Below are 17399 nucleotides of genomic sequence, written 5' to 3'. Positions count from 1 at the left end.
GTCCATATAAAAGAACATCTGGGTAGCAGTGACCATAACATTATTTCTTTTATTGTTAGCTGTAAACAGCAAGCACATACAGGAAAAATAAAAACGCTCAATTTTAAGAGCTAAATTTCCAAGGCTGAGAGATGCTCTCCAAGACTTAGATGGGAGGGAATATTGGCATCAATGAACACAACACAGAAATGGGAGTTCTTCAAAAAGATTATGTGAACACACTACAAAATATATTCCCATGGGCAACAAGTTTAAAAGGCTAAAACTCAAACCTCTGTGGCTTACAGCCAAAGTTAAAAAAGCTATAGATAATAACAAAAGAACTTTTATTGAATATGAAAATGAAGGAATGCGATCATCATTTAAACATTACAAAGAATATAACAGAATATGCAAAAAGGAAAATAAGGCCACAAAAATTGAAAAGGAACGACAGATTGCAAAAGATAGCAGGACAAACCCCCAAAAATTCTTCAAATATATTAATAGTAAAAAGGTCCAGTCCGAGCATGTAGGCCCTTTACAAAATAATCTAGAGTGGGTGACTGGGGACAAATAGAAGGCAATTTTATTAAATACCTTCTTCAGCTCTTTGTACACAAAGGGGTATGGGGGAGCTCTTGTCCATAATGGGCATGGTATTGACACAGCTCCAGATGATCCACATTGGCTTACAATTGATATGATCCAAAAACATTTAGACACAATAAAGGTGAATAAAGCACCTGGACCAAATGGCATACACCCATGGGTCCTTAAAGAATTGAGCTCTGTCATTTCAAAGCCATTGTTTCTAATTTTTAGGGACTCTTTAATGACTGGATTGACGTAAGGCAAATGTGGTGCCAATATTTAAAAAGGGGTCAACATTTTTGCCAAGTAATAATAAACCTGTTAGTTCAACTTCTATAGTTGAGAAGATACTGGAGAGTTTAATAAAAGACCACATAGATGAGTTATTTCTGGAAAAAATATTTTAAGCAACAGACAGCATGGATTCATGAGAGACATAAGTCGTCAAACAAATATGATTTTTTTTATGAGGAGGTGAGCAAAACCTTGGACAGAGGGGTGGCGGTGGACATGGTATACTTGGATTTTGCAAAAGCTTTTGACAGTTTCCCACACATGGCTAATGTGTAAGGTGAAGTCTACAGGCTTGGAAAAATCCATATGTAAATGGATAGAAAACTGGCGAAAAGATTGTATTCAGAGAGTAATGGTTAATGATTCATACTCTGAATGGTCTAGGGTTGTCAGTGGTGTACCCCAAGGTTCAGTGTTGGGACCCTTACTTTTTAATATATTTATAAATGATATAGGGTCTGGGATTAAAAATACCATTTCAGTCTTTACAGATGACAGCAAGCTGTGCAGTGGAATAACATCCTTAAAGGATGTCTCCAACTTACAAGTTGATCTCAATGCACTGTTTAATTGGGAACTATGTGGCAAATTAGGTTTAATGTTGATAAAGGTGATGCACTTGGGGACTAAGAATATGCATACATCAGACATACTAAGGGGGGTACAATTGGGGGAATCAATGGTGGAGAAGGATCTGGGGGTTCTGGTAGATCACAAGCTTAATAATGGCATGCAATGGCATGCAATGCCAAGCTGCGGTTTCTAAAGCGAGCAAAATCCTCTGTTGTATTAAAAGAGGTATAGACTAAAGAGAGAGAGATATCATTTTACCCCTGTACAAATTATTAGTAAGACCTAATTTGGAATATGCAGTTCAGTTTTGGGCACCAATTCACAAAAAGAATATAGGGGAACTGGAGAAAGTACAGAGAAGGGCAACCAAACTGATAACAGGCTTGGAGGAGCTCCGCTATGAGGAAAGATTAGAGGAACTGAATTTATTGTCTCTTGAGAAGAGATTAAGGGGTGATATGATCAACATGTATAAATACATCAGTGGTTCATATAGTGAACTTGGTGTAGAGTTATTCACCTTGAGGTCATCACAGAGGACAAAGGGGCACGGTTTATGTCTGGAGGAAAACAAATGTAATCTCCAAACATGGAAAGGTTTTTTCACAGTGAGAGCTGTGAAAATGTGAAATAGACTCCCTCAAGAGTTGGTTCTGGCCAGCTCAGTGGAGTGCTTTAAAAAAGGCCTGGATTCTTTCTTGGATACACAGAATATAACTGGTTACTAATATTTATAGGTAAATTTGATCCAGGCAATATCCAATTGCGTCTTGGGGGATCAGGAAGGATTTTTACTTCCCCTGCAGGAGCAAATTGGATCATGCTTTGCTGGTTTTTTTGTCTTCCTCTGGATCAACTGTGGGTGTAGAATTATAATTTTTTTTTTCCATGGTCGAACTGGATAGACTTTTGTCTTTTTTAAGCCAGATTAACTATGTAACTATGGTGCCCAAGAAAAAGATTGTGGGCAGGTGTCTTTAATACATATAATGAGTTGTTGTCAGGAGCACCTTCTTAAATGACAGGACTAATCTGTGTACCACATGAGCACATAGCCAGTCTGTGGGAGCTAGAATTATTGTTGGTTGGTAGGGGATCAAATACTTATTTTACTCACTGAACTGTAACTAAATTTATAACATTTGTATCATGTATTTTTTTCTGGATTTTTAGTTGATATTCTGTCTCTATCATTTAAAATACACCTATGATAAAACTTATAGACCCTTCATTTCTTTGTAAGTGGGCAAACATACAAAATCTACAGGGATTCAAATAATTATTTTCCCCACTGTGTGTGTAAAACACACACACACACACACACACAGACACACACACACACACACACACACACACACACACACACACAGACACACACACAGACACACACACAGACACACACACAGACACACACACAGACACACACACACACACACACACACACACACTGGACTTCGAGCATCTTGCAGTGTGTGCGCCTCTCCATTCTTCCTCCATACTCTGGGTCCTTGGTTTCCAAATGAGATGCAAAAGTTGCTCTCATCAGAAAAGAAGAGTTGTAAGTGGGCAAACATACAAAATCTACAGGGATTCAAATAATTATTTTCCCCACTGTGTGTGTATGTACGTACACACACACACACACACACACACTATTGGAAACTTCACACTGGACTTCGAGCATCTTGCAGTGTGTGCGCCTCTCCATTCTTCCTCCATACTCTGGGTCCTTGGTTTCCAAATGAGATGCAAAAGTTGCTCTCATCAGAAAAGAAGACTTTGGACCACTGAGCAACAGACCAGGTCTGTTTTTCTTTAGCTCAGGTAAGACGCTTCTGACGTTGTTTGTTGTTCAGGAGCGGCTTGACAAGAGGAATACGACATTTGAAGCCCATGTCCAGGACCTGTCTGTGTGTGGTGGCTCTTTGATGCACTAACTCCAGCCTCAGTCCACTCCTTGTGAAAGTCCAACACTTTTGAATGGCCTTTTCCTGACAATCCTCTCCAGGCTGCAGTCATTCCTGCTGCTTGTGCACCTTTTTCTTCCACAGTTTTCCCTTCCACATAACTTTCTATTTATGTGCTTTGATACAGCACTTTGGGAACATCCAACTTCTTTTGTAATTACCTTTTGAGGCTTTCCTTCCTCATGGAGGGTGTCAATGATGGTTTTCTGCACAACTGTCAGGTCAGCAGTCTTTCCCATGATTGTGATTCCTACTGAACCAGACAGAGACCATTTAAAGGCTCAGGAACCCTTTGTAGGTGTTATGGCTTAATTAGCTGATTAGAGTGGGACACTTTGAGCCTAAAATATTGCACCTTTTCACAATATTCAAATTTTCTGAGATTGCGGATTTGGGGTTTTCATGAGCTGTAAGCCATAATCATCACAATTATGACAAATCACGGCTTGAACTATCCTGATTTGCATGTAATGAGTCTATCTCATATATTAGTATCCCCTTTTAAGTTGCATTACTGAAATAAATTAACTTGTGCACGATATTCTAATTTTTGGAGTTTCACCTGTATATACTGTGTGTAACACACACACACACACACACACTTGCATAAATTGACTGCAATATAAATGTACCTGTAATAAATAATAATTCCTTTAATAGGATGGGTAACAAGAACAAAACCATCTGTGCTAGCATGAACACTGTCTTGAAAACCCCAAGAGAAAATCTTCTACAATATGAGGAAAAAACAAATTACCGTGTACCTCTTGTAACCACATACAATCCAGCTTTAGAAGGGATAAAAAAAAGTTCATCAAAATGCTGCAACCTAATAATAACAGAGAATCAAATGCTCAAACATATACTCCAACAGCCCCTAATGATGGCCTTCAGGCAACCACCGAACCTCAGAAATTAAGTGATAAGTTCACCTTTCTACAAAAGATAATAAATGCATTTTTTTTGCAGGTAAAAAAAGTGTACTTATTATTTTTTGTAGTAGGAGCCCATAAAGTATTGCAGCAGCAATCAGCAGATTGCTGATACCATGCAGGTCTCCTGCAGACCTGTTCATTTATTGGCTTGCTTGTACATCCCATATGGGCAAGCCGATACTTCTGAAAGGAACACTCAATGAACTAACCAAAGCATTCACAGCACCATGGTTGTTCATTGATGACTACAAGGCAACAGCCGCTAATGCTGTCAGGATTTGTAGTCCATTCATTCACAGAACACTGTGAATAAATGATGTAGCTGTGTGGGCGAAGCCCCGCACGGCCGTGCTATATTTAAAAAGTGACAGCTAGTACTGGGAACGTCTGTCATGGGGGGGTGGAATTGGGTGGGGCCTGCAGGACCAGGAACATGTTACATGTTCCACCCTAAAACAGGTGGAGCATTTAACGTGTTCCTAAAGGTGAACTTATCCTTTGATCAGGAGGAAACTTCATTCTGATTACTGGGAGGGAAATAACGGGACCAAACCTTGCAACATCAAACACTGCAAGTTGTGCAACCAAATCAATCCATTAAAATGTTTTGCACATGCAAAAGGGACCTTCAGTATTACAGAATCATATAGCTATACCTATTCAATACAATAAAATGCAAAAATCATATATTGGTGAAACAAGAGAGAAATTACAAAAAAATACATTTTTAAAGCTATTTTCTTTGCCTCTGTCTTATACAAGGGGATTGAAATACTAAACACAAATATGCTGTTCACTTTGCAAAGGAAGTTGCACTTTGCAAGGGAATTTTCCCCACAGCTTAGTGAATGTGGTGAAGCTTCACTTTGCAAAAATGCCCAGTCACATGCAAGCAACAAATAAGCAGCATTTTTGTTTGCACATGATTTGTTGATGGAAGTCAGCAGAGCTTCACCTCATTCACTATGCTCTGGGGCAAATTATTTTGCCAAATGCAACTTCCCTTGCAAATTGATCAGCCTATTTACATTTATCAAATATCATGTTCTCTAAAGAAAGAATGAGAGATGGATAGCTCTTGGCTGGAGATAATTCACAAGCAACTGGTTTTCCTCAGCACATTTGGTGCATTCTCACCTGTGAAAAACAGATGGCCACTTTCTTTCCCAAGTTCCCTTCTCATTCCCTTGTTGGAATGTGTACACAATAAAGGGCAACACGACAAGCAATTTGATCCCTTGCCAGTGGATGTAATATTCATGTAATGCTCATGATCAGCTTGCCCATTTTGAAAAAGTCTACTTAACAAGCAGAGCACCATGGTGTGAAAGGACATTGGCTTTGGGATTTGTTAGAAGTGCACCAACTGTTGGATCATAGTTAAATGGAGCTCCAGTCTTCCCCCAAAAATTAAGTCAGCAACTGCAAATACTGTAGTTGCTGACTTTTAATATCAGGACACTTACCTGTCCAGGGATCCAGCGATGTCCTCACCGAAGCCTGTTGTTCAATTGGTTTTAGGTGCAGGAGCTGGCATCTTGGGTAAAGGAACCCAGCAGTGAATCCATACTGTGCATGCACGTGCCGCGCGATTGGTCCCGCAATCTTCTGGGACCTGAGTCCCAGAAGGCTGTGGGAAGAAGGAGGAGGGGACCAAAAGATTACTGCTGCTATCTTACCCTGAAGTGGGAGTGAGTGCCTGTCAAAACCAAGTAACCGACCCCCCCTCCAAAAAAAAGTGCCAAATGTGGCAGTGGATGGGGGAAAGAGGCAACCAAGTTGAACTTCCACTTTGGAGTGGAACTTCCACTTTAAGTATGAAAAATGTATTCATACAGTGATTCATGCAGTATATAAACAAAGCTATACTAATATATATATATATATATATACACACACACACACACCCACACACACTATAAAATCATATATCCCTGTAAGTATATACAGTTGTGTTCAAAATAATAGCAGTGTGTTGAAAAAAGTGAATAAAGCTCAGAATCCTTCTAATAGCTTTTATTTCCATACACACAAATGCATTGTGAACACTACACATTCTATTCCAAATCAAAACATGAAGAAAAATATATCAAATTTGTGGTGTTCCTCTAAAAAAATTGAAGAAAAGTGAATATTAGACTGTTCAAAAAAATGAGTCAACCAACGTCTGGCACCTGTGAACAGGTATTCCAGCCCAGGATGATTGGACTACATTCCACAGTTCTTCTCTATTTCTTGGTTTTGCCTCAGAAACTGCATTTTTGATGTCACCCCACAAGTTTTCTATTGGATTAAGATCCGGGGATTGGGCTGGCCACTCCATAACGGCAATGTTGTTGGTCTGGAACCAAGATGTTGCACGTTTACTGGTGTGTTTGGGGTCATTGTCTTGTTGGAACACCCATTTCAAGGGCATTTGCTCTTCAGCATAAGAGCATAAGGCAGCATGACCTCTTCAAGTATTCTGATGTATTCAAACTGATCCATGATCCCTGGTATGCGATAAATAGGCCCAACACCGTAGTATGAGAAATATCCCCATATCATGCTTGCGCAACCATGCTTCACTGTCTTCACAGTGTACTGTGGCTTGAATTCAGTGTTTGGGGGTTGTCTGACAAATTGTCTCTGGCCACTAGACCCAAAAAGAACAATCTTACTTTCATCAGTCCACAAAATGTTGCGCCATTTCTCTTTAGGCCAGTCAGTGTGCTCTTTGGCAAATTATAACCTCTTCAGCACGTCTTTTTTTCAACAGTGGGACTTTGCGGGGCCTTCTTGCAGATAGCTTGGCTTCACATTGGCGTCTTCTAATTGTAACAGTACTCACAGGTAACTTTAGACCTTCTTTGATCTTCCCGGAGCTGATTGTTGGCTGAGTCCTTGCCATTTTGGCTATTCTTCTATCCATTCCAATGGTAGTTTTTCGCTTTCTTCCACGTCTTTCAGGTTTTGGTTGCCATTTTAAAGCATTTGTGATCATTTTAGCTGAGCAGCCTATCATTTTCTGCACTTCTTTATATGTTTTCCCCTCTCCAATCAACTTTTTAATCAAGGTACGCTGTTCTTCTGAACAATGTCTGGAACGACCCATTTTCCTCAGAATTTCAGAAAGAAATGCACTGTAACCAGCATGTACAACATTTGCTGCCTTCCTTAAATAAGGGCAATAATTGCCACCTGTTTTTCAAAGAATGAATGACCTCACTAATAGAACTCCACACTGCTATTATTTTGAACATGCCCCTTTCGATTAGTGATTCAATTACACAGAACCAGCAGCATGCATGTCATGTCTGTTGGATTTCTATTACTCTACTACACCTGATAGTAAATTATTTGCCATGTAGAAACATCATTTCTACCAAAAACAGTGATTGATCAGGTTAGTGATGTCTGACTATTATTTTGAACACAACTGTAAATAGAATTTATGCTTTACATTTTTAACACAATGGTTCTGAACAAAAAAATTAATCATTATATATTACTTTTAATGGACTATTTTATTTTATTGCAATGATTATAAATCAGATTTTAAAAAATGAAACCCCAAAGACATTGCCTTGTATTCTAGTTAGACATGTGCAAGCTGGAAATTTGAATTTCGTTACATTTGCTATGTTGAACTGGTTTGTTTATTGAATTTATTTCATATCTTCGGCTTTTGTTTTGTATATTCGTTGGTCCGGGTGGATTTGAACAATTTTGCATTTTTTTCCAGAAGATTTCTATATGTTCAATATATTTTTGAATCGGACAGATTCGAATTTGAAGGATTTTTCAGGCGCAAGTTCAACCCACCAAGAGAAATGATTGGACAATATCAACTAATGTCATGTCCATATGAATAAATGAGTGGAACAAAACTTGGATCTGAATTCTAATTATTGATGGAAAATGAACCACAATAAAACGCACATGTTTTGTAATTCTAGCTTCTGTTTCCATAGATATTCTGTGACGTGGTGTTATGCTAGTAAGTGCATCTTTCAGTGTGGACAGCCTTGTTGATTAACCCCCCTAGTGGTCTGATTATGTCAGTATTTCTGTGCTCAAAGCGTTACATTGTTTTCAATGGAAATATGTCGTTTTTTTTATTGTAGGCCTATAATTCTTAGGAATAACTCACTGAAATCTGTCTGAACAAGAGTCTAGTAAACATCCCAGGTATGATAAAATTTGAAACACAAAATCATAAATTATAATATAATAAATAATCATAAAAAATAATATTATAATAAATGTAATTCAATAATGTAATCAAACCAAAAACACTGAAATTTGAAATAGAGCGCCAAGTTTGCACATCACTGAGCTCAGTCGCAAAATTGTTTTCAGTGTCTGATGACGAATTTCCCCACAAATCATTATCACTCAATTCTGCAAGTGGTTCTAATTTACTATCGCTGTTCTCTAGCTGGTCTAAAACCGCTTTTGACCTAAAGGGACGCTTTTTGGATACCATGGACTTTTCTAAGTTTCCAAGCAGAAAGAACAGTAAAAATGCAGGCAGGGCTCAGGACAAAGCTCTCGTGACAAAATGTATGTGAAATGGTTTGATACGGTAATGGAATACTATCAGATTTTAGTGTATTGAGATTGAGTGAATGTCAAATTTTTACATTTTTGAATTTCCCGCCGGTTCTGTCCCCCATACGTCCAGATGCTCGCAGGGAACAGAAACCGGAAGACAGATGCTGGCATCGGCCAGAGGACATGGCTGGGGATGCTGCAGGGGGGACATCACGGGAGCGCAGGACAAGGTAAGTGCTGGAGGGATCCCTGAGCAATGATGCAGGGTAATCCCAAGTGTAGCTCGGGGTTACCGCATCTGGTACTAAAAGAAAACCCCGAGCTACACTTGAGAATACCGCCAGGGCGGTTAATGGAACTACAGTTGTAAAATCAAAACACTAAAATTTAGCAGTATCTGCAATTGTTGATTAAAATATAAGAAAACATTATCGCTGCTAAGACTGAGATTTGTATAATTTTACATAAAAAGCCTTTTTGAATAAGCATACCTTTTTTTTCATTAATTGTCCACTTTTCATCATTGTCGAGGTGTAAGTCCCCATCAATAGATTTCTTGCTTTTGCTGAATGGTGGCATGAAGGCATGGCCTAGAACACGGCCTGGGCCATCAAAAGCATTCCTTTCACCGTCATTATGCAAACCAGACACGAAAAATATGTCAATGTCAGCTGTTTGATTGACGTTCACTTCTACAACTTGGAGTGATGTTACAGCCTCCCAAACCTGTAAATGAAGTAATAATATTCTTTTAAACATTCAAATATATTTTGTTATTTAGCTGGCCAAGGTGCAGTTAAAATTGTATTTTAGAAATTAAAAAATACTCTGTTTAGCATTCATTTTGAGAGGTAATTGTTATAATCCAGCTATGCCCTGCCATAAATGACAGATGTATCCCAGATAGCAGTAAGCAAGAAAAGTGACCATTTTCATTTGAGTCACATGCTGCTTTGGTTTACAGTGACTTTTGCTGCCACCCTGTACAAGTACTCTGCATATATGGAATGTGACTGTCACTGTTCTTTTGTCAATGAATAGTGGTAAAGAGATCACTGAGTGACTGCAGGAATGTCTTAAACCATGGAAAATGTCTGTGTGGGATTAAGGCCCTGTTCACATTTGCAAATGGGGCTACATGGAATTCAGCAGGGTTCCCTGCAATTAGCTGCTGGCAGGAAGCCCCATTGAAAGCAATGGGAACCTGACAATGCCCACAGCTATTTGTGGCTATTCACATTTAAATGCTCATGCAGCAATTAGCTGAAAATGAGAAGCCCTAGATGCAGACTGCACCCAGGACTGTTTATTTGCAGATGACTACTGCATAAGCAAAAACACATGAATGGCTATGAATAGCTGTGGGTGCTCTCAGGCTTCCATTGCTTTCAGTGGGTCTTCCCACCCACAGCTAATTGCAGGGAAAACCCCGCTGAGTCTTACATAGATACATAGTTAGTCTGGTTGAAAAAAGACATTCGTCCATCCAGTTAAACCAACAGAGAAAACACACACACATAGAAAACCTTCATACATACATTCCTATTCCCACAGTTCTTCCAGAGGCAGGCAACCCCCCCCCCCCCCCCATGAAACATGATCCAATTTGCTTCAGCAGGGAAACAAAATTCCTTCCCAACCCCCCAAGAGGCAATTGGATATTCCTTGGATCAAATTTACCTAAAAATATTTGTATTCAGTTGTATTATGTGCATTTTTGGAAATAGTCCAGGCCTTTTTTTATAAGCAATCTACTGAGCTGGACAGAACCAGCTCTTGAGGGAATCTACTGCACATTTTCACAGCTCTTACTATGAAGAAGCCTTTTCGTGTTTAGAGATTAAATCTATTTTTTTCCTCCAGACATAAAGCGTGCCCCCTTTTTCCTCTGTGATGACCTTAAAGTGAATAACTTTACACCAAGTTTACCATATGGACCACTTTTGTATTTATACATGTTGATCATATTCCCCCTTAATCTACTCTTCTCAAGAGAGAATAAATTCTGTTCCTCTAATCTTTCCTCATAGTTGAGCTCCTCCATGCCTCTTATCAGTTTGGTTGCCCTTCTCTATATTTTCTCCAGTTCCCCAATGTTCTTTTTGTGAATTGGTACCCACAATTGAACTGCATATTCCAGATGAGGTATTATTATTATTAATTAGGTATTACTAATAAGTTGTACAGGGGTAAAATTATATCTCTCTCTGGAGTCTATACCTCTTTTAATACAAGAGATGATTTTGCTTGCTTTAGAAACCGCAGCTTGGCATTGCATGCCATTATTAAGCTTGTGATCTACCAGAACTCTCAGATCGTTCTCCACCATTGATTCCCCCAATTGTACCCCCCTAGTATGTATGATGCATGCATATTCTTAGTCCACAAGTGCATAACCTTACATTTATCAACATTAAACCTCATTTGCCACATAGTTGCCCAATTAAACAGTGCATTGAGATCAACTTGTAAGTTGGAGACATCCTGTATGGACGTTATTCACAGCTTGGTGTCATCTGCAAAGACTGAAATGGTATTTTTAATCCCAGACCCTATATCGTTTATAAATATATTAAAAAGTAAGGGTTCCAACACTGAACCTTGGGGTACACTACTGACAACCCTAGACCATTCAGAGTATGAATCATTAACCATTACTCTCTGAATACAATCTTTTAGCCAGTTTTCTATCCATTTACATACATATTTTTTCAAGCCCGTGGATTTTACCTTACACATTAGCCATGTGTGGGGAACTGTGTCATAAGCTTTTGCAAAATCCAAGTATACCATATCTACCGCCACCCCTCTGTCCAAGGTTTTGCTCACCTCTTCAAAAAAAGAAATCAGATTTGTTTGAGAACTTCTGTCTTTCATGAATCCATGCTGTCTGTTGCTTAAAATATTTCTTTCCAGCAAGAACTCATCTATGTGGTCTTTTATTAAACTCTCCAGTATCTTCCCAACTATAGAAGTTAAACTAACAGGTCTAAAATTACTTGGTAAAGATTTTGACCCCTTTTTAAATATTGGGACTACATTGTCCTTATGCCAATCCAGTGGTACTATGCCAGTCATTAAAGAGTCCCTAAAAATTAGAATTGATGGCTTTTTTGATTGCCCTTCTCTGCACTTTTTCCAGTTCTCTGATATCTTTTTTGTGAATTGGTGCCCAAAACTAAACTGCATATTCCAGATGAGGTATTACTAATGATTTTTACAGGGCAAAATTGTATCTCTCTCTCTGCAGTCTATACCTCTCTTAATACAAGAGAGGATTGTGCTCGCTTTGCAATTCACAGCTTGGCATTGCATGCCATTATTAAGCTTATGATCTATCAGAACTCCCAGATCCTTCTCCACCATTGATTCCCCCAGTTGTACTCCCCCTAGTATGTATGATACGTGCATATTTTTATCCTCTTAGTGCATAACATTTATCAACAAAATTCCACCAGTATTCCACCGCTAATGGCAAACAACTCTATTCACAAGTGTGAATTTGGCTTACGGCTTTTACAACTAGAGCCAAATTTTATTACAGATTAGCATATACAGCTGAATCAATGCACATAATACTTGTACATGAGCACTGCGTGCAAAACCTGACCGTGCATGGCAAGTTTCATGGGTGCAATTGACCTCAGCTGATACTAGTTTCAGGAAAAGTTTACTGGATGTGCACATTTATTGTGGATTATCACTGACTTCTGTGAATGCAGAGATAACCCTGTTTTAATATTCAAAGCTTGTACACCTTTCCTACATTCAGGTGATAAAATCATTTTTTGCAATCTGGCAACAAACTTAGAGTAACTCCACTTGTTGAGAAAAAAAAAAAACTTTTCCCTCTGGGTGATCTATGTATATTGCATTGATTTTAACAAACTTTTGTTGCTGCATCCTACCTTTTGTTATTCTGAAGAAAAAGCTGTTTGTCTGTGTCCATGTGCAGAGTGAATCTGTATGGGAGTGGTTTCATAATTATCAGTCAACTGCTGCACCTACAGGGCTCTAATGAGTTAAATTGCAGGGTCTGTAGAGCTGATTTCCTATTAGGAGTATCTCACCAAAAATGACATTTTTGTTGCAGGGGATGCCTGAAATCTGATTTGTATCTTAGTGCAGACTTCTGGAAAAATCAGTGAGCTAATCACACAAGCAGGAAATGATGTTTCTGGGGGGCGTTCCATACTCATTCTGTGTACAGAACACCTCCAGGTAACCTGATTGCCTGGTAGCATTGTATTTTACAGAAAAGTACAGTGTGTAAATTGAAAAGGAAAGGTAATTTTTAATAATATCCAATTACAATATGACTTTTGTCACAATTGTATACTCTATATTATTATTTTTTTTAGTTGCGTTTTTTTCCACGAAAGTGGAGTTACCCTTTAAGTCTGACTTTAAGTCTGACTTCTGGTATATTTGTGGTCCAACTGCTTTAATAGGATGAACACTATTTGTTACATTGTTAGTCTGGCTGAAAAAAGACAAAACTCCATCCAGTTCAACCAAAAAAAAAAAGTTATAATCCTACACCCACAGTTGATCCAGAGGAAGGCAAAAAAAATACCCAGCAAAGCATGATCCAATTTTCTCCTGCAAGGGAAATAAAAGTCCTTCCAGATCCACCCGAGAGGCAATCAGTTATTCCCTGGAATCTGCATGCCAGGCGACCTGAAAATCGCAGGTCAAGTCGCACCCTATTGTCCGCTATTAGAGCGGTCATATCGGTGCGGTTCTGTTACATAGTTAGTTAGTCTGGCTGAAAAAAGACAAAAGTCTATCCAGTTCAACCATTAAAAAAAAAAGTTATAATCTTATGAACACAGTTGATCCAGAGGAAGGCAAAAAAACCCCATCAAAGCATGATCCAATTTGCTCCTGCAGGGAAAATAAAATTCCTTTCTGATCCCCCGAGAGGCAATCTGATATTCCCTGGATCAACTTTACCTATAAATGTTAGTATCTCGTTATCATTTTTTAAAAGGTTTTTTTATCTCCAGTCAGGTCCAGAATTTGGGAAAGAGTTGGGGGGAGGAAATAAATTGGGTGATTTCCCAATGCACTCAAGCTCCTAGTGCTACACATGCTGGTGCATTAAAACTCCATACCCCCCTCTTAAAAAGCCAGTGCATTGCACTGATAGAATGGGCAGCATCATGATGCTTTTTGGTTGGTTCTTGCTCTCTGTGACACTGTTTGCACACTCTACTTTCTTACAGTGTTGGTTGGCCGCTTCATTCTACTGTCTGCAGGCTGCACTACTATGCTACAGAGAATAATACACTATGTACATATAGAGCATATGCCCTTTGCAGGGGATCAGCATATAGCTGGGTCAGTGGGATAGATTTATTAAAGGCAAATAGGCAGTTCACTTTTGAAGGGAAGTTTCCTAAGGTCTTAGTGAATGAGGTGACGCTCTGACTATCTGATTTACACTTTTATACCCCAAGTATAGTAAATTTGTTCTCCTAAAAATCAGCACAAGGGGTGGTACTTACATTCAATGTTAAGTATCTCTTATGTTGCTGGTTGCAGTTTTACTTGAAATTTGAAGTCCTACACCCCACACAGACGTAACTTCCGGTGCTGCAGGGGTTTATACGAGCCGAGGGCTCAATCAATGAAAAGCAATCTATAAATCCTGTACTATGGATTCTATCAATGAAAAGCAATCTATGAAAGGTGTTGCTTGGGTATGAGATGTGCAGAGAACTTCATATTTCAACTAACTCACCGTCCAGCAGCACAAGGGGCATTTTGCATTAAAAGTACTGTCCCTTGTGCTGATTAATTTTTTTAATTTAATCGTCTAAACTTTGGCTTTAATACAATCACACAATAAAACAGAAGTACTCCAATTGGGTGCTATTAAACTATAACATACAGTTTTCAGGTAAGATATTATAATATATATATATATATATACAGTATATATATACACACACACACACACATACATATACATACACACAGTGAAGAACAGAAGTATTTGAACACCCTGCGATTTTGCAAATTCTCCCACTTAGAAATCATGGAGGGGTCTGAAATTCACATTGTAGGTGCATTCCCACTCTGAGAGACACAATTTTAAAAAATAATTCAGGAAATCACATTGTATGATTTTTAAAGAATTTGTCTTGCACTGCTACCATAGGTATTTGAACACCTAAGAAACAGCAAGAATTCTGGCTCTCAAAGACCTGTTACTGTGCCTTTAAAAACACAAAGTCCACCTCTACTCCACTCATTAATCAAACTTAGTAGCACCTGTCTGAGCTCTTTAAAGACACCTGTCCACCCCACAGTCAGTCAGACACCAACTACTACCATGGGTATGACCAAAGAGCTGTCAAAAGACACCAGAGACAAAATTGTGGACCTCCACAAGGCTGGAAAGGGCTACGGGGCAATTGCCAAGCAGCTGGGTGAAAATAGATCAACTGTTGGAGCAATTGTTAGAAAATGGAAGAGGCTAAAAGACGACTGTCAGTCTCCCTCAGACTGGGGCTCCATGCAAGATCTCACCTCGTGGGGTATCACTGATGATAAGAAAGGTAAGGAATCAGCCCAGAACTACAAAGGAGGAGCTGGTCAATGACATGAAGAGAGCTCGGACCACAGTTTCAAAGGTCACTGTCGGTAGAACACTACGCCGTCATGGTTTCAAATCATGCATTGCACAAAAGGTTCCCCTGCTCAAGTCATCACATGTCCAGGCCCGTCTGAAGTTTGCCAATGACCATCTGGATGATCCAGAGGTGGCATGGGAGAAAGTCATGTGGTCAGATGAGACCAAAGTAGAACGTTTTTGGTCTAAACTTCACTCGTCGTGTTTGGAGGTAAAAGAAGGATGAGTTGCATCCCAAGAACACCATCCCTACTGTGAAGCATGGGGGTGGTAACATCATGCTTTGGGGGTGCTTTTCTGTGAAGGGGACAGGACGACTGCACTGTATTAAGGAGAGGATGAATGGGGCCATATATTGTGAGATTTTGAGCAACAACCTCCTTCCCTCAGTCAGAGCATTGAAGATGGGTCGTGGCTGGGTCTTCCAACATGACAACGACCCGAAGTACACAGCCAGGATAACCAAGGAGTGGCTCCGTAAGAAGCATATCAAGGTTCTGGAGTGGCCTAGCCAGTCTGCAGACCTAAATCCAATAAATCCAACATCTTTGGAGGGAGCTGAAACTCCGTGTTGCTCAGCGACAGCCCCGAAACCTGACAGATCTAGAGAAGATCTGTGTGGAGGAGTGGGCCAAAATCCCTGTTGCAGTGTGTGCAAACTTGGTCAAGAACTACAGGAAACGTTTGACCTCTTTAATTGCAAACAAAGGCTTCTGTACCAAATATTAACACTGATTTTCTCAGGTGTTTAAATACTTATGTTCAGCAGTGCACTGATGGTAATACGGAATCATGTCAGAGCTTACTGAGCCTCAAAGAGGGCAAATTGATGGTGCTCACTTAGCTGGGGCTGCTTTGATTGAAGTTGCCAATTTATTTTTGGTGTCATCAGGTACAGTATCAAAGCTTACAGTTTCCCTGAAAACGTCTGATAAGCATAAGCGACATCAACATAGTCAACTGATCGAAAAAGACAAAAGGACATTGCGCAGGATTGTGACCCAGAGTAAGAAAAAAACTTCTGCAGAAGTGACTGCAAAGTTCAGTCTCAGTCTTCCAAAGCCCACGTCAACAAAACTGCGTGGAGGGAACTCCGTAAGCAAAACATTCATGGGCGAGCTGCAATCGCCACACCACAAGTTATCGATATAAATGCTCAGAAGAGAGAGTGGTGCAACACCTATATGAATCGTTGACTATTGATCAATGGAAGATTGTAATATGGTTCAATCGAGCTTCACACTGTTCCCAACCACTGGACATGTTTAGGTGTGGCAAACTAAGATCTTGTTGTTCTGTAGGCCCTGTCATTACCTTGAAAGGTAGTCACTGCCAGTGACTATGTATAAATTTTGGCCAACCATGTGCACTTCATGATGCAGACAATGTTTCCGCATAAAAGCGCTATTTACCAGGATGATAATACTCCGATTCACACAGCTGGTTTTGTCAAATTGTGGTTTGATGAGCATGCAGGCGAAATCTCGCACCTTCCCTGGGCACCGCATTTGCCAAACCTCAGTTTCATAGAGCCAATATGGTTAATTTTGGAGAACAAGGTTCGGGCTCATTTGCTGCCTCCAGCATCTCTGCAAGTACTGGAATGATTTTTGCATGAAGAGTGGTATCAGATTCTTTATCCAACATCCAAGACTTATATTTGTCAATTCCCAGGAGAATTCAGGCCGTCTTGGATGCCAGAGGCGGTCCAACACCTTATTAGGTACTGATTTTATTCTTTTACCTGGTGTTTCAATAATTTTGTTCAACTTCTTTATACAAAACAGACTTGTTCTGGGCAAAGTTTCAAGATAATTGCCACCCCTCTGCTATCGTTTCAGCATCAGCATCATCATGTTCTGGAAGGAAATAGAAGTGTTC

General features: G+C 39.5%; 1 protein-coding gene across 1 annotated transcript in view; it reads right to left on the bottom strand.

The window, feature by feature from the left end:
* The window catches only part of LOC149459263 (matrix metalloproteinase-18-like), a 281041-nt gene that overhangs the window by 115989 nt on the left and 147653 nt on the right, over positions 1-17399 (bottom strand). Inside the window, exon 4 of the mRNA XM_089681507.1 lies at positions 9370-9604. Coding sequence (XP_089537633.1) covers positions 9370-9604 — 235 coding nt within the window. The remainder of the gene's footprint in view (positions 1-9369; positions 9605-17399) is intronic.

Source organism: Staurois parvus, unplaced genomic scaffold (assembly GCF_062004578.1).
Source record: "Staurois parvus isolate SC_StPar_1 unplaced genomic scaffold, SC_StPar_1.0 ptg000267l, whole genome shotgun sequence".
NCBI classification, from domain to species: Eukaryota; Metazoa; Chordata; class Amphibia; order Anura; family Ranidae; genus Staurois; species Staurois parvus.
This window is presented reverse-complemented; position numbering and strand designations above follow the sequence as displayed.